The 19,588-nt window shown below is 32.1% G+C and overlaps 1 protein-coding gene across 3 annotated transcripts in view; it reads left to right on the top strand.

Moving 5' to 3' along the window:
- LOC145256443 (cytochrome P450 2J4-like) overlaps nucleotides 1-19,588 on the top strand; it is an 83,745-nt gene that overhangs the window by 28,140 nt on the left and 36,017 nt on the right. For 2 of the 3 annotated variants that reach the window (XM_080115351.1, XM_080115349.1), the window contains exon 2: nucleotides 18,770-18,995. In XM_080115351.1, the coding sequence (XP_079971477.1) occupies nucleotides 18,784-18,995 (212 nt within the window). In that variant the 5' untranslated portion in view covers nucleotides 18,770-18,783. Of the gene's footprint in view, nucleotides 1-14,498; nucleotides 14,686-18,769; nucleotides 18,996-19,588 lie in introns of those variants that run through there. The other variant, XM_080115350.1, reaches the window with a different exon arrangement.

Here is a 19,588-nt window from a genome sequence, read left to right as displayed (position 1 = left end):
GACAAACCCGACAGGCAGCTAAATCCCACCCCTTCACAGTAGAGATCCCTAAATATAAGAGAGCCTTCTACTCCAGTAGTTTCTTTCCCAGGACAGCTAGACTTTGGAATTCCTTGTCGGGTCCCTGCTTCCCCAACTGTACTGGCATGCAGAAGTTCAAGGGCAACATGAATCGACATCTTGCTGCCCAACTCCCTACACAGTACCCCTGATGCCCATATCCTTGATAGTAGCCCCCTACAACAAAGTGGCAATATTCCTTGTTTGGGGTGAAAATGTAATAAAAAATTTTTTTTAAATTTGTGTTATTCTTATTATGTACTCACTAGAAGTTGTCACACAAATCATTATCAGAGATCACTTACTGGCTACAACCGGTGGTGCTCCCTGGAGTCTGGGTGACAACAAGTCTTTCCAGATTTCCAATATTCTCTGCCTCTTTTGATAACCTTTGTAAATAAATTTGTTTTACTGCAACAGCCGTTTACCATTGACTTCTCACTGGCAGCGACCATTGATTTGAGTGACACCAAACCTCCTACAGGTCCCAGTCCTCTTTGGTCTCAGGCAGTAGAAGTTTAGTTAGTACATTCCATCCTCCTTGATCCTTCACAACTATTTGGTGTGAAGCTAGTCTATGCTGACAATACATTTTTTCTCCACGTGAGGTTCCGCTATCTTTTTGTTTCACTTCTATTGTAGTTTCTATATGACTGGTTTGCATTTATAACTCATGTGGATAAGTTTCCACATTCAAGTTTTCTCCTTAAAATTTCAGCTGCTTTCAACATTACCATCTGTTGTATAGTCTCAGTTTCCATTTTATTCTGTTTTTTGTTTTTTATTCATGTTCTTTGGGATTGTTCTCAATTCTACTACAATTATTGGTATTATATTGATTTTCTTCATGTTCCATAATCTTTTAAGTTTTCTTGCAAGTTTGGAATATTATTTTCGTTTTACAGTCTCTTTGCTCTTCACCCTGTGGTTTGTTGTGACGGCAAAATCTAAAATTTGGCAGTTTCTTGTTAAATTATTATGATGCCCGGTCTCCTTGCTTGGATGAGTTCATGTACAAAGATTTTTGTGGTTTTTGTTTTCAAGTACTGCCTCTTGTTTGTACTTGTATAATTTGCCTGCATGTTCAAAGTGCAGTAAATTTCAAAGCTCCCAGTGTACTGACTTTCCCATCTGTGCCTGCTTTTATATTCTTTTTGAGCTACTTTGCTGCATTCATTTATTATGTAGTTTTCTGCTCCATCTCATCAGAGTCTACGTATAATGTTTTGTCGTTTGATATATTTTAGCTTTAATGTGATTAGTTCTAATCGCGTTGTTCTGTGTAATAGATATTCTGTTCATGTGTCCTTTTCTTAGACATGTCCAGGTGTTTTCGTAATTTTCTTCTATTGTCATTCTTATGAAGCATCCATCTAATCATTTCTCTTCCCATTATTCTTTTCTAGTCTTTTTGTTTCTGGTTTCAGCATTTCTTGTATTGTTCTTCTTGATGGTGTTTTCGCTGCAGTGATCAATCTTTCTGTGTTCTGACTTATGTACATTTCCAAGTCTTTTTCTGTGCTTTCTACAGTCTCCTACGTTTATAACTGTTACAAATGACTTTGCATTACCATAACAGTCGTTTACCATTGATTTCTGAGTTGGCAAAGACTATTTGATTTCTTTGGGATTTGAATGGCAAAAAAAAACTCTCCAAGGCCCTAGTATTATCCGCACCATTCCAGTGGCGGTCTGGTTAATGTTCCTTGATCTTTCTATCCTCATTGTCCCGTCACAAATCTCTTGTGTCGGTCGAAGCTGTTGGCATCATTTTTTTAGGGAAGGGAGTAGTTAATTTTTTTTTTTTTCAGTTATTTTTTCGGAAATGTTCTTTATATGTTTTTGCTTTTGTTTTATTGGAATATTCGTACGACTGATTAACATTCACAGTTAATATAAGTTGGGTTCTGCATTCAAGGATTTTCTTTAAGATTTCATCTGTTTTCATTATTTCTGTCTACTGTATATTATGAGCTATTCTTTCTCATTCCAATTTCTATTCTTTTTCAAAGGTTTTTTGGGAACTGTTTCTAGTGTACACATGATTATTGGTGTTATATTGACTTTCTTTACGTTCCATATCTCTTTCAGTTCTTTGCAAGTTATGGGTATTTTTTTTTTATTATTCTTGATCTTCATCCTATGAATTATTATTATTATTATTATTATTATTATTATTATTAATTATTATTATTATTAATAATAATTATTATTATTATTGTTATTATTATTTATTATTATTATTATTTATTATTATTAATTATTATTATAATTATTATTATTTATTATTATTATTATTATTATTGTTATTTATTATTATTATTATTATTATTATTATTTAATATTATTATTATTATTATTTATTATTATTATTTATTATTATTATTATTATTATTTATTATTATTACTTTTTATTATTATTTTTTTTATTATTATTTCTCATTATTATTATTATTTATTATTATTATTATTATTATTATTTATTATTATTTATCATTATTATTATTATTATTATTTATTATTATTTATCATTATTATTATTATTTATTATTATTTATCATTATTATTATTATTATGATTATTTATTATTATTTATCATTATTATTATTATTTATTATTATTATTATTTTTTATTATTATTAATTTTTATTATTATTATTATTATTTATTATTATTATTATTATTTAATATTATTAATTATTATTTATTATTATTATTTATTATTATTTATTATTTATTATTATTATTATTTACTATTTATTATTATTTATTATTATTTATTATTATTATTATTTATTATTATTATTTATTATTATTATTATTATTTATTATTATTAGTAGTAGTATTTATTAATTATTATTATTATTATTATTATTTATTATTTATTATTATTATTATTTAAAGTTATTTATTATTATTAATATGTATTATTTATTATTATTTATTATTATTATTATTATTATTATTTATTATTTATTATTATTTATTATAATTATTATTTATTATTATTTTTTATTATTATTTATTATTATTATTATTTATTATTATTATTATTATTTTTTATTATTATTATTATTATTTATTATTATTATTATTATTATTATTATTATTATTTATTATTATTATTTATTATTTATTATTATTATTATTTATTATTTATTATTATTTATTATAATTATTATTTATTATTATTTTTATTATTATTTATTATTATTTATTATTATTTATTATTATTATTATTATTATTATTATTATTATTATTATTATTATTATTATTATTATTATTCATAAGTGGTTTTCACACATGCCATTATAAGAGATTATTTATTAATAATTTACTTTGTTTTCTTCTGTCTCTTTGATCTTCACCCTGTGATCTGCCAGATGGACAAAATTTACAATATGTTTATCTTTCCTGTCTCCTTGATCTTTACCTAAATTCATTCGCAATGCGAAATGACGTCACTGTAAAGAAAAACACTATAAAGACAGAAGCACGTTAGAGCTGTGAGTGACGTCACGGCCTTAAGGAGAAGTCATGAGAGGCGGAAAAATCAAAAAATAAATATGTTACAAAAGTAAGTGTTCCAGTTAATACTTGTCTTATGTTCCATGGCGCGTAGACTGTATACAACATGTTTGGACTCGTGTGTAAACGTGTGTAACGTTACATATTGTTGTAGCTTGGAAAGGTCACTAAAATAGATACGAACACGGACATGGTTTAGAAAACAGTATTTGTATTTAGAAAAAAAAAACAGAGTATACAACAATCGTAGCACTTAATGCCAAGAAAATATCCAACACTCATGTTTTTTGTGTATTGATATTCATATCAAAAACCCTTTTTTTCTATTCATTTAAAAAGAAAATAAAACTATTATATATGAATCGTGGAATTGCATTCATCTGCAAAAGATCTACACAATTTGCATATTCGTTTAAATATTCATTTTAATAATTACCTTTTAGTTTTTCGGTTTTCTCGTGCAATGATCACCTTTAGTTAACAATTACGTGTATATATATTCATGCAGATATATATATTCATGAAGATATATATATATATTCATGAAGATATATACATTCATGCAGATATATATATTCATGCAGGTATATATATTCATGAAGATATATATATTCATGAAGATATATATATTCATGAAGATATATATATTCATGCAGATATTCTACATGATTTATATTTGCATAATATTTTCGTAAAAAGGTTATAGTAAACACAAACCTATTTTCATATATATTTATGTATGCATATAGATATTTGTTTAAAAAAATTGACTACCAAACCTCTCTGTCAGTTTTTGGTTTACATACATGAAACTTAATATATAGGGTATTCAAATCCATACGTAAAATTATATTGGGGTTTAGTATGGGAAAATCGGTGTTAAAGTGAAAATTGAAAAAAATGGAATTTATCAAGTGAAGGTCGAATGACGGCATTATGAATATGCATGCGTAACGTAATAGTTATTGATTCATGTTTTAATTTTTAGCCTTGCAGCAAACATGTGTTTATGTTTCAGGCATTAACGTCAAAAGAAAAGGTAAATTGTAAGCTAAACGGTTTGGTCTGATTCTCGCTGGTTGAAAACGAGTCAGTTTTTTTTTTAACTTTTTGAATCATTACTATATATTGGGTCCAATATAATGTAATAATAAATAGGAAAATCTGCATTAATCAAAATATCATATTTAAGCGCACTGGACAATAATGGACGGCCTGCTAGTATGCATGCATATGTGTGTGTGTGTGTGTGTGTGTGTGTGTGTGTGTGTGTGTGTGTGTGTGTGTGTGTTATATTGCAAGCTCAAAATATTAACGTAGACAATTATAATTGTTTCCACAGACAGAGGAATTAACTGTCTGTTGCTTCGGATGGTAAAAGTAAAAAATGAGAAGAGGAGGGGAAGAGCTTTTTTGAGGACAAAATAAATCTATATATATAAAAATGTAAAGTTGGTTCGTTCTAAACAAATAAAACCATATTTCTACGTTACCAATTTATTTGAAATTTTCAGACAAACCATTTTTAGAGTCGAGGTATGTTTTTATGTTATTAAAATAAATTTACCTCGCGAATTATTAAAATTAAAATATTAAATAGAATAAATATATTTTTTTAACCGTTACTGCGAATCTTTTCTGATGATAAAACTGAACTTCCGGTTCGATTCATTTCACAGCCACGAATTGACGAAAGATTTCATTTTCTGTTAACTCGATAAGTAAAAAAAAAAAAAACTTACTCATGCAGTAAAAAAAAACGCCCTTCCATAAACCTCGAAAGCCGTTCTTAATATGGGGAGGTTGTTCATTCCGAAAACCGTTTTATCATGGGGGAAGTTAGGGTGTTTATAATATGTTGGGGCGAGTCGTAAAATTAACAAAGTTGTATCTATTATTTATTGCAAAAATTGCTTGAAATTTATTTATTTGACAAAAAAAATTACATTTTGCTACTTCTTGGGCGTTCAGTTCCATGGCGACCAGTAGAAAAAAAATAATAGTCCCTCCCTTAGTCTCCCACCCCACCCCGCACATAACATATTTTATTTACTGACGTTGCCGTAACTAAACGATTATTTGTCACATTTACAAACATTTATTTATTTATTTATTTATTTTGAAAAAAGTTTTACTTTTTATGAATATTAAAAGAAAAATGGGTACTCAAGCAGAGAGTGATCCATGCTGAAATAATAACGTTATTATTTAAAAAGCTATTCTTAACATGAGGAGGGGAGGGTGTTTTGTACCTATTCTGTACTTTATCCTTGCAATTGAATAAAAAAAACACGATTTAAAAAATAGCGTGGATCACTCTCTGCATTAGCACCGAAAAATGTTACTAAACATTTATTAATAATTTCTCACTTTTACAAACATTTGATTTTAAATTTCTTTTTAAATGAAGACTTTTATCGACTTTTTTTTTTAAATACCCCCCCCCCAAATGGTGTTTATTCCGAAATCCGTTGTTAACATGGAGAGGCTGAGGGTGTTTATTCTGAAAGCCTTTCTTAACATTTGTGGAGGTGGACCTAATGTAAAAAAATAAATAAATAAATAAATAAATTTTTTAAAAAAACTAAATCATTTACTGATAACTTCTCACTTTTACAAATATTTTTTAATTTACATGCGCGGATGAACAAATTGTTGAATAGTGCGAAAACAAAACGTTTTTGTAATAAGCTTCAGGATAATTTTTGGGGTAAATATTTACATTTAGGTCCACCTCCACAATTTTCTTTTTTAAATGACGACTTTTATTGAAAAATAAATTTACTTCTCTGCATTTTTTATTGATAAATAAATCTACTTCTCTGCCACGGGCACTGAACCCCTCCTTTTTTGGATAAACTTTACGGAGATGGTCCCAACGTCTGCCACGTTCTGAGCTCGGGGAGAGGCCGTCTGACGTAGGCGGTGTCGAGGCAGAAAATTACCCCTTCAATAAAGTGCCCAGTTGTTAACTTAAGGAGAAAAAAACCTGTTCCAATAATTAGAATTTTTATTTTTTTATTTTAAACAATTCAAATAATTAGAATTTAAAAAAATAAACAAATTTTTGATAATTCAACAGTTCAAATAATTAGAATTTTACAAAATAAACAGTTCAAATAATTAGAATTTAAAAACAAAAAAACAGTCCACATGATTAGAATAGTTCCACGTGGTTAGTTAACCCTGTAAAATTCTGTGATTTGTTTCACAATATTTGTAAAAGCATCTGTCTGTGACATATCGCATATTTTAGGGTTAGGGTAATTTTCTGCCTCGACACCGCCTACGTCAAACGGCCTCTACTCGAACTCAGAACGAGGCGGACGTCGGGACCATTTCCGTAAAGGATAACCCTTTTTTTTTTTAATAGTATTTTCGGGTGAGTATGCTGACAACAAATATCAGTTAAATTTGGCAAATAGCCCCCCCCCCTCCAAAAGTGGTGTTTATTCCGGAAGCTGTTCTTAAGATGAGGAGGTTGGGGGGGGTGATTATAAGGTGGACCTGATCTAAAAAAAAAACAAAACTAAAAAAAGACAAGTTTTTTATGCGCACATAAGCAACTATTTTTTTATTAACTTTTTTTTTTACTTTTTTATTTAAAAATTAGTAAATTTCAATGAATAGAATAATAAATCATTTATCATTAATGTGTTTTTGGTTTTGTGTTGAATGAAACTTTTTTTTTTCATTACAACAATAATGAACCAATTTAAATCTTCCGGCATGCGTTTAAGGGTTACGAAATTATCAATAAATCGTTTAGTTACTTAGCCAACGTCAGTAAATAAAAAAAATGTTACGTGCGCATGCATTAGCCTTGACTGGGGGGGGGCTCAGGGAGCGACCATTAAATAATTATGTTGGTCGCCATGGAACTCAACGCCCAAGGAGTACCTAAAGTGGCACATATGCACTTATGCACTTATGCACTTATGTTATCGTGCTATTTTTTAAAATAGTATTTTCCTGTTAAATTCAAATTTTACAATATGTTTTTCTTTTATTAATTTGTTAAGTGAAAGTACAGATAACCCGGTCGGTTTCTAATGCGAGGAAAATCTAGCCCCCCCCCCCAAAAAAAGGGGTACTCTGGATAATAACAAAACATTAAAATTGTCTCAGTCTCGAAAGATTTCTTCTCTACTGAACGAGGAAAAAAACGGTGAAGTGTAGTTCACCTTCTGTTTCTCTCCCCCACTCTCTTTTCCTCTCTTAATATATCTCTTTATCCATCTCTCCCTTTCCCTCTCTCAATCTATCTTTCTCTCTATATCACCCTCTCCATCTCGCTTTGAGCCCCTTTCTCTCTCTTACTCCCTCTATCTCTCTCCTTTCCTCTGTCTCATCCCTCTCTGTTTCTAACTCTCCCCCTCTCTCTGTTTATCTATCAATATCTTTATCTCTCTATCTCCTTCTCTTTCTCTATTTTCCTCTCACTGTCTCTTTTCTATCTATATATCTTCCTCTCTATCTGTCCATCTCTAATCCCTCATCCTTTTTTAGTCTCCTAAATTAATTACAGTGAATAAGGCATTGTCAAAACATGGATAAATCCTATTTTAGTCACCTAATTTACTGACTGTGAGAATAGAAGTTATTTGGAAATTACTGCTACCTTGAACAGCACTAGAAGTAACTGGTAAAACCTTTCTAATTAAATTGATTTTGGCAGCCATTTGGTAACAAAATGACATAGCCTTAGCCCTTGCTGCATGAGGAATACCTGCGACCTTGCTGCCAAGTAGAAGAATTATTTATTCTACTTTAAAACATGCAATTTTTCAAAAATCTCATATTCGATATCTCCAAAACATCCAATATGGGGAAAAATATTGCAGAAATGCAAACTTATTGTTTAGGATGAATGCACAATGGTACGCAAAAAATCACTTGAGGCTCTTGGTCGATCCTTGCAAGATTTGCGTGGCAATGTCAGACCATTTGGGAATGCAGTAATATTGCTTGCAGGAGATTTCAGACAAATGTTACCTGTTATTCTTCAATCAACACCAGCAGATGAAATAAATGCTTGCCTCAAATACTCTACTTTTTTGTTCCATTTGAAGACATTAAACTTAACTCAAAATATACATGTACAGTTGAAGACTGTTCGATCCGCACAAAAACTTTTGCATCACTTGTGGGAAATTGGGTACGAAAAAGTGCCAGCTGATCAGAGTTAAGGGCAAAATTCTTTGACTTTTAACTTCTGTAATTTCTGTTTATTTCATCAAAAGAATAGTTAGTTTAAAAGGTTTTTGCAGATATTCAAATTATAAGAATTCCATTTGACTGAGTGAATGAGCTATTCTTGCAGGTCAATACAAAGATGCCCATGAACTTAACGCTATTATTCAATGTAAAATTCCAAGTGAGGTAGTCAAATACAAATCCATCGACACTGTTGTGAAAGCAGATAAAGTGGTTAATTATCCAGCAGTTATATTTGCCAGGGATGCCACCGCATGTATTGCAACTGAAATTTGGTGTACTAATTATCATGTTATGAAATATAAACCAATCCAAGCTTTTCAATGGCGCATAGCTTGCAGTAAAAAAAAAATTAACAAACAATATCATAGAAACAACAATCTTAACAGGACCTTTCACAGATGAATATATCTTCATTCCATGCATTCCTATGATTCCACCGGATACATCATTACACTTTAGGAAATTGCACTTTCCAATTTTATTGTCATTTGCAATAACCATCAACAAAGCACAGGGAACAATCTTTACAATTGTGGGCCTTACAGTTATACACTGACTGTTTTTTCACATGGACAATTTATGTTACATATTCAAGAGTCACCAAACCGGAAAATCTCTATATCAGCTAAGAAAATGGAACAACAAAAACTGTACCCATGCAAAATGGAAATTTAAACCTATAAGAAACATGCTTTTTCTCATTTTGGAACTTTTTCTATTGCGCCAATTTGAGCCACAGCAACGCGTGGCAGGGTACAGCTAGTAATTATATAAAGAACGAAGAGATAAAAAGGTAAAGGAAACAGAAGGAAAGAAAGAAGCATAGATATGTGCCATTGACAAAATCGGTTGAATTAAAAACGTGATGGAAGGTGGTTAACCTATTTGAAATGAGTTTAAACGTAGTGTGAGAGGTGTTTATATAAAGTGAAAAGTCTTTTCTGGGATATTTATCACTGCTGTAATGTTAACATATGTCTATTTGATTGTATTTTAACATACGTTCTGTAGAACTTATATAAAAGCTCTAAAAGTTTTTAATAAGAAGGCAATTATATGGTAGATATTTAACATGCGTTTAGTTAATTACATTTAAAATAAATTCTATTATTTGCATTGAATTTGCAGAAATTGCGTGATCCAAGGAAAAATTAAGAATAGTTAGAAGAATATAGGGTTAATAATTAGGGGGGGGTCAAAAAATAATGGGCTTAGAGGTATCTAAACGAAAATTAAAAAAAAAACATTTTTAATAAATTGGGATAGTTATAAAAACTAAAGTAAAAGTAAAAAAGTGACACTGTAAAATTGTGTGGATTTCAGTAGACATTACATAGCTATACAAATGATTAGAAATATGAGGTGTTTAATTACAATACAATATGAATAATTAAATATAAAGCGATCTAAAACGATATAAAAGATGTAAGAGATGCAGAAAGTCGGAGCAATTAATAATAGGCAGGTTGTAAATTATTTGTTAGCCATATGCTAAAGTGGGTAAGGTAATAATGTTAATGTGTGTAATTAGTAGATTAAGGTAGTTATATTAGATGAACTTTTGAAGAGTGTGAAATTGCTAAGAAGGTGGGATTTGTAGTATTTACAAATAATTCACGTTTTAACTCCAAAAGTTTAATAATTTATCTTTGAAATTATTAATAAAGAATGTTCGTATAAATATAGGAAATAGAGGGAGTTTAACGATTAATAGTTACTAAAATTATAGGAATATCTCAGTTAATAATAAGTAAGTGTGAGATTAAAGGGAAATCTCCAAAGAATAAAAAGATAAAATAATATAAAATGGTGTGTAGTTTAGTATAATAAACGTGAGGAAGGTAGCAATTAATGATGGGAAGGTCAGTGGTTGTAATTTAGTTGTTAGTCATAAGCTAAAGTGGGTCAGGTAATAATGTTGTAAATTAGTCTTTTAAGAGAGTTATAATAAGTTAACTTTTGAAGAATGTGTAAATGCTAAGGATGTGGGATTATAGTATTTGCAAATAGTTCATGTTTCAACTTCAAAAGTTTAATAGTTCATCTTAATCTTTGGAGTTATTAATAAATAATTTTCGTATAGATATAGGATATAGGAGGAGATTAAAGATTAACAGTTACTAAATTTATAAGAATTTCTCAATTAATAAGAAGTAAGTGTGAGATTAAATGTATAAGGAAAAGATTTGAACATGGCTTTGATGTAGGGGAGAGTAAAACTTACTGTTATGGTTTAAAATCATCCGAAATAGCACCAAGGGGAGACTTGTTCCAAATATTTATCATATGTTATATCTCCCTCTCTTTTGGAAATAGGGTACACTTATGAATATATCCAGTATCGAATAATCTTCATACACTGTGAAATTACTTTATGTATGAAAACCAAAAAGAGGCGATATAACATATTAGAAATATTTGGAATCAAGTCTCCACCTGCTGTAAATTTTTATGTAATTTCGTCCCATGGTACCAAAGATATGAACATTTCAATAATTAATTTTGCTACAAGTATATATATATATATATATAATATAATATAAAGCTCTGTGTGTGTGTGTGTGTGTGTGTGTGTGTGTGTGTGTGTGTGTGTGTGTGTGTGTGTGTGTGTGTGTGTGTGTGTGGTCACGAATAGGCTCCTATATGATTGACTATTTTAAAAAATGGATTACATATAATGATAGACGATGTATCGAAACACAGGAATGGGTATGTTTGATCTGACAGAACGGTGGTTCATTAAAATTGTGGGGTCTGCGTTCACGCCTGGTCCACAAAGTATGGAAATAAAAAAAAATTAAAAATTAAAAAAAAAACGTTTACAAATCTTTTTGATATAGATGTACATGAGAATACTTTGATAAGTATGTTTTAAGATAAATAGGAATAGTATAATAAAATTGTGGGGTCTGCGTTTGCGCCTGGGCTCCATAGAGTGGAATTAGGCACAAACTTTAATAAAGACTTTTCATATCGATCTGCGTAAGTATACTTTGATAATTATGTTTCAGTTTGAAGAAATATGGTATAATAAAATTATGGGGTGTTCGTTCGCGCCTGGCCCCATAGAATGGAATATGTCACAAAGTTTAACAAGGTTTTTTAATATAGATCCACAGAATATTGTGAAAAGTGTTTCAGTGTGAACAAGTATGGTATAATAAATTATGGGGTGTATCTATTTTATTTTTACTTTCATCATATTTTGCTTTGGTTTTGATACCCCCAAATCCGAAGCTATCTCATTACAACCCTTCCTTTTCATAACCCATCATACTTTAATAAATCAGAGTCCATTTTCTGTAGGCTGTTTTTAAACCCAGTCAACGACGGGTACTTTTGCTAGTATATATATATATATATATATATATATATATATATATATATATATATATATATATATATATATATATGTGTGTGCACATGTGTGTGTTATTTTACAGCCTCAAAATATTAACTTATTTCTTTATTTGACTACAATTGTTAAGTTTTGAGACATTGTGTTGAACAAAGATGGTGGCGTAGTTCAGATCAGTAACCAAGATGGCGGACAAATATCAAATGCGGTCCATGGCTTAGTAAACGGCGAACTGATTGAATCCAAAATTCAACAAATTTTATAATAATTTTGAAACGTTTTCATTGGTTGTTTAGCACAGCCGGTGTTTATAAAAATGATTGGCGAATCCATTTGTCTCATACCCCCATTTCAAAAGTCCATTTTGATGGGATGTCTCCTAGCGGCTCCGGCTGCAGGGAGACAGGGTAGTACCAGTCAAGGATTCGTCACTTGACACTCAGCCCAACAGGTGAGGGGCCGGGAACCGGCCCAGCACCTGTTGGACTGAGGTACACCGCCTGGGTAATACCTAGGAGGTCCACCCTCCCAGGCCTTGCCACCGGGCTTTCCGGTGGGGCAAGTTTATTGCTTGCTGCCTGAGGCGCCCCGACCGGGGAATGCCGACGGGGTTACTCAGGCAATTTTTAAAATTGCAGGAGTGCCCCTTCTTTAGGGGAGCCTGCGGGGTCCCCACTTTCCGGCCTTGTGCCACATTTTGCTGATGTGGGCAGCAAATAAATATCTACCCCCATTAGATGCTCTGATGGGGAAGGTCTCCTAGCGACTTCGGCTGCAGGGAGACAGGGTAGCACAAGTCAAGGATTCGTCACTTGACACTCAGCCCAACAGGTGAGTGGCCGGGAACCGGCCCCACCTGTTGGACTGAGGTACACCGCCTGGGTAATACCTAGGAGGTCCACCCTCCCAGGCCTTGCCACCGGGCTTTCCGGTGGGGCAAGTTTATTGCTTGCTGCCTGAGGCGCCCCGACTGGGGAATGCCGACGGAGTTACTCGGGCAATTTTTAAAATTGCAGGAGTGCCCCTCCTTTAGGGGAGCCTGCGTGGTTCCCACTTTCCAGGCCTTGTGCCAAATATTGCCGGTGTGGGCGGCAATTAAATAACTACCCCCATCACGCGTCTGATGGGGAAGGTCTCCTAGCGACTTCGGCTGCAGGGAGACAGGGTAGTACAAGTCAAGGATTCGTCACTTGACACTCAGCCCGACAGGTGAGGGGCCGGGAACCGGCACAGCACCTATCGGACTGAGGTACACCACCTAGGTAATACCTAGGAGGTCCACCCTCCCAGGTCTTGCTGGTGGTATTAGTGTATCCACTTTCTTTTAGGACTGTCATAAAAGTGTTTATGTTTATTGAGATTTCCAGTTTCGATGAGTTAGTTCTAAGTCTTTTGTTAATGGATATGGGTATGTGGTTAATGATATGTTTTGGTGTATATATAAGGGATTGGTACTATCTTTGGCATAAGGTTTATATGTATCATTGGCGAGGTTTAAAGTGGCATCAAGGAAGTTTACAGTTTTAATATTAGATTTGATTTCAATTTTTAGGTTAATTATTTTCATTTTCATAATGAAAGCCTCTTTAGTTCTTTCACATTGTTCTCAACAATTAGCAAACCGTCATCCCTATAAAGTCTTATATTTTTTCTATCTATTATTTTTGTTAAATTGTAGAGAAGAAAAATACCAACTAGATCAGTTGCCATTGCTGAATCCAAGGATCCCATGGAAAGATCAAAGGAATCGGCTTGGTTCTTGTTTATCTATTACACTTTTAACAATGTCAATCTTATTTGGTTAGATATCAGAGAGTGGGAGTGCAAATTCTAAAGCTTAATCAAAAAGTTCTTATTATATGGAGGGTTATAGCTTTCAATATCGAACTGAATGAAAGCAGCTTTCTTTTTATTCCGATTTTTTATGAACGATTTTATATTGTCATTAGTGTTAATCCATTGATTTAAGTTGTAAGCATCTTTAATTTGTAAGTTTATTCTTTCTGAGATTTTTTTACTGATCCTCGGCTGCAATTTGGCACGGACTTCCTATTTGTTAATATTTTTATCACAACAACGGTAAAAGTGAATGTTTACAACAAAAACAAAAAACAACGAAAAATATGGATCAATCGACGAAGACTTCGTCCTTTTTACCAACTAAAACCCTTTTAAACAAGAACATATTTACTCTCTTTATAGGGGTTGTAGTTATGTATCTCGTGCGATGGTTTTTGATGAACCGAAATAAAAAACGTTATAATTTTCCCCCGGGACCAACACCATTCCCGATCGTTGGAAATTTGCCCAATTTTATAAAAACTAAAAATTTCTTTCATGGAATCATGGAATTAAAAAACATTTACGACGGAATTTTAAAAATATACATCGGCCCATACCGGGTGGTTTTCATTTCTGATTTGGACATTATCAGAGAGGGTCTTATAACAAAAGGAGACAGCACCAGGGGAAGGCCGCAGTTTTTGTATATTTTCAAAAAGATCTTCAGGAACAAAGGTAACAATTTTTGTTTTGTGTTTTTTTAGAGCAGCTAACCAGAAATTTTGGAGGAAGAGAGATGTGTTTTGCCTTAGAGTGGGGGAAGGGGTTTGGGGGGTTTTTTAGAGGTAGGGATATCACTCAGACTTAGGATTATTGTAGGATTAAGAGAAGGTTTTGATACTTGTGTTGATTAGTGATGTTTAAAACCAACGCATTTCAGGTGGAAACATTATTATGTGCTTACAATGTCATGTTGAAATTAGTATAAATGTAAAAAAAATTCGAAAAATGATTTAGTAGATAAATAATTACAATAAAAATAAAACTTATCGAATTATCGGGTTTTATCACATGTTTTAATGTGGAAAAGTCGTGCGACCAATTCATTATGGTAAACAGACGGATAATTTTTCACTTAAATTGGTTTAAAGTAAGAGTTCATTATCTGGGAACTTAATGTTGATATTTTTTTTAATTATTCAACATACTTCTAGCACATCCTCTACTGGATCATTTTTCCTAGTTTTAGGAAATTATACTAATTGCGACATTACACGTAAGTCGGTAATAATGTTTTCACCTGAAATGTAAAGAAGCACAAAAAAATGAAATCGTAAATAAATATTTTAAAAATAAAAATGAATAAAAAAAAAAATAAAACGCATGCAGACGTGAAAATGATCTAATTTTTGACGTTTTATGTAATATTTAGTGATGCAATTTGCATGCAACGATCATCATCATCATTATCATCATCGTCAATAACAACAACAACTGACGTTCTTACACAAGTTATCATAAGTGATCGCTCACTGACACTGTAGTGTTTCCTGGAGTCCGAGCAATAAGTTGTCTCCCCAGATTTCCATTGCTCTCCGCTTCTTTAGATAACCACTGCAATATGATTTCGCACATGATCTTGTGTTATCATATCAGCTGCTTATCATCGATTTTTTACTGGCAACGATTATTGGTCTATCCTGAGGTTTGGGTAGTCATTCGGTATGGCATCAGTCGAGTCTGCCACCAGCATTTTTTAAGGGGGAGAGGGTAAATTAACATGAGATTTTTGCGGTTTCTATTGTTTTCTTCGTTGGTTTTTTATTTATTTATTTATTTATTTATTTTGCATGTGGCTAGTTAGTGCTTACCGTTTATGTGGGTTGGTTTCTGCATTTGAGGACTTTCCTCAAAATTTTAGTTGTTTTATTATTGCTGTCTGTTGTATATATTATTGACTTTCATTTCTTCACACTCATCCAGTGGAAGTCTGGTTAGTCCTTTTTCTTTTCGTTCTTTCCATCCGCCTTGATCCAGGTTTGGGTTGTCATTTGATATTGTGTTAGTCGAGGCTGTCTTTTTTTTGGGGGGGGCGGGGGGGAGTAGATTTTTGCAGTTTCAGTTGTCTTGTTGTTGTTGTTGTTGTTGTTGTTTTATTTCTGTTACAACTAGCATGTGGCTGATGTCTGGCGTTTATGTGGGTTGTTTCCGCACTCAAGAACTTTCCTCAAAATTTCAACTATTTTCATTATTGCTATCTGCTGTATATTCTCTGCATTCCTAACTTCTTCCATTCTTTTTACAAAGCTTTTCACGATTGTTCCTAGTGCTCCTACGATTATTATGTACTTATTATTATGTACTTATTAGAAGTTGTCACACAGGTCATTATCAGAAATTACTCACTGACAACAACCGATGGTGTTCCCTGGAGTCTGGGTGACAACAAGTCTTTCCAGATTTCCAGTAGTCTCTGCCTCTTTTGCTAACCTTTGTAAATAAATTTGTGTTACCGCAACAGCCATTTACCACTGACTTTTCACTGGCAGCGACCATTGGCTTTGGGTGATATCAAACATCTTCAAGGTCCCAGCCTTTTTGCTCTCATCTAGTTGAAGTTTGGTTAGTACTTTCTCGTTTCGGTCTTTCCATCTTTCTTGATTCTTCATGGCCATTTGTCGATTCAGCCCTCCTGGCTTCATGTGGGGTTCCGCTATTTTTTATTTTTTCTATCGCAGTTTCTATTTGGCTGGTTTGGATTTATAACTCATGTGGATTAGTTTCCACATTCAAGTTTTCTTCTTAAAATTTAAGTTGTTTTCAGCATTACCATCGGCTGTATAGTCTCAGTCTTCCATTTGATTCTGATTTCTCATAGTCTTTTATTCATGTTCTTTAGGACTGTTCCTAGTACTCCTATAATTATTGGTATTATAATGATTTTCTTCATGCTTCATATTCTTTTAAGTTCTTTAAGCATTAAGTGCTTTATTTTATTCTCTGCCTCTTTTTATAACCTTTGTAAATAAATCATTTTACCACAACAGCCGTTTACCATTGACTTCTCACTGGCAGCGACCATTGACTTTAAGTGGCACCAAACCTCCTGGAGGTCCCAATACTCTTTACTCTTAGCCAGTGGAAGTTTGGTTAGTACATTCCATCCTCCTTGATCCTTCATGACTATTTGGTGTGACTAGTCTATGCTGACAATACATTTTTTCTCCACGTGAGGTTCCGCTATCTTTTTGTTTCACTTCTATTGTAGTTTCTATATGACTGGTTTGCATTTATAACTCATGTGGATAAGTTTCCACATTTAAGTTTTCTTCTTAAAAAGCATTGTCTCAGTCTTCCAATTGATTCTGATTTTTTTCTTATTCTTTTATTTATGTTCTTTAGAACTCTTCCTAGTGCTCCTACAATTATTGGTATTATAATGATTCTCTTCATGTTCCATATTCTTTTCAGTTCTCTGGAGAGTTTTGAATATTTGTTTCGTTTTATAGTTTCTTTGATCTTCACCCTGTGGTTTGCTGCAACGGCAAAATCTACCATTTGGAAGTTTCTTTCCTTCTTGTTAAATTATTGTGACGTCCATTGCTGTTTCCTTGTATCGTCATTTTTTTTTTGTTTGCTTTATATAATTAGTTCTAATCATGTTATCTTGTTCGACTAATATTTATGATTCAGTTTCTCTATTTGGGTGTCCTTTTCATGAGTCTCATCTTTTGTCATCCTTATGACACGACCATGTAGCTGCTTCTCTTCCCATTTTGTCTTCTCTCCTCTTAATCCTTACCTCTCCATTCTCTGTCTTGTTCATTTTTACATTGTATCTTGATATGATGATTAGCTTTTCTGTGTGTTGTGTTATGTATTTTTCTAGTTGTTTTTTTTTTTGTTTTGTTTTTTTTGTGTGTCATTCACGCAGTCTTCTATACTAACCAGTCCTCTTCCTCCATCTTTCCTTTTCGCATAGAATAGATCAGCCTCATTCTTTGGATATAGTGCATTGTGCATGGTCATAAGTTTTTTGGTCTTCTGTTCAAGATACCTTAGTTCTTTGTTCTAGCCTATGAACTGTCCAGAATATCTTACTAGTAATACTGCCAATGTATTTATACCTTTTATTATATATATATATATATATATATATATATATATATATATATATATATATATATATATGTATATATATATAACTACTTAATTTACTCACATAAAATTAATATACGAAAGTATAGATTTATGCGTAAACTTTAAGTATTTACTTCAAAAGTGCTCAATATATAGGTAGAGCTAGTTAGTAAGTTATAAAATGTATATGGCGATTAAGCTACACTGAATATTCCGCATTTCATCCACTCTAGGATTCTTCAGGCTTATGCCATATATATATATATATATATATATATATATATATATATATATATATATATATATATATATATATATAGTTTTGTTTCCAGGAGTTTTCTGGTTCTTCTCAGGCATTTATTATTATTTACTCACTAGGAGTAGTTACACAAGCCATTTTTAACTAAAAAAATATAATAAAACAAATGGGGGAATGCAGGGGGATTAACTTACAATTATATTTCGGTTTTCCGAGTTTTATGTTTTACTCCATTTTGTTTTACATCTGTACCATTTTCTGTATGTCCAGTTTGTGCCTGTAGCTTGTGTGTAAGTTTCCACACTCAAGGGGTTTCCTTACTATTTCAGTCGTTTTCATTATTATTATTATTATTATTATTATTATTATTATTATTATTATTATTATTATTATTTTATTATTATTATTTTCCATTCCCAGGCATTTTATTCAACATGGGGCATGTCTGGAGAGATTTACGAAGATTTACTCTTTCAACTCTTCGAAATTTTGGAGTCGGAAAAAAAAGTTTAGAAGAAAAAATATGCACAGAAATGCATGAAATTAGTCATGTGATCGAAGCCCATCAGGGAAAACCTTTCTTGCTTAAAAAATGTATCGGTGATGGCGTGTTGAATATCATTTACTGCATCGTCTTTGGAGAAAGGTATGTGTGTTCTTTTTAAGCTTCGTTTTGTGATTGTTGTTGTCGTTTTCTCTTCAATTCTTTTCATCCAGTCATCAAAATTGGCACTACTTACATTCCTTTGATTCGGGAAGAGATCTTTTCAGCTAAGCTTTTTAAAGCAGTCCTTATTTTGAAAACCTTTTTCCCCTTAGCTAGGATGATATCATGATAAATGATAATAAACTACACTACCTTTCAAAGGAGGAGATAATGCTTGAGAAAATGATACAAGACAACAGAATATATATTACAGTACCTTCACCCCTAAATTTAAGGAAATAGAAGGTAATCTCTGAAAGGTATTATCATAATTATAGAACAGGTACTACACTAGACCCTTCTCCTAAAAGAAATATAAGGAAGTATTGCCTAGGAGAATGATCTCATGATAAAAGAACAGATACTACACCAATAAGGAGATAATGCCTGGGAGGATGGTATCATGTCTATGGGGCAGATACACTTACTCCATTAAAAAAGAGATCATTACTACACTGCCCCCCTCAAAGGAGGAGTTAATGCCTGGAAGGTTGGTATCATGACAAAGAAACATATACCATATTTCTTCTCTC

This window comes from Euprymna scolopes, chromosome 32, assembly GCF_053919585.1.
Source record: "Euprymna scolopes isolate OS-2025 chromosome 32, ASM5391958v1, whole genome shotgun sequence".
Taxonomy (NCBI): Eukaryota; Metazoa; Mollusca; class Cephalopoda; order Sepiida; family Sepiolidae; genus Euprymna; species Euprymna scolopes.
Note: the sequence above shows the minus strand (reverse complement) of the source record. Positions and strands in the feature narration are given on the sequence as shown.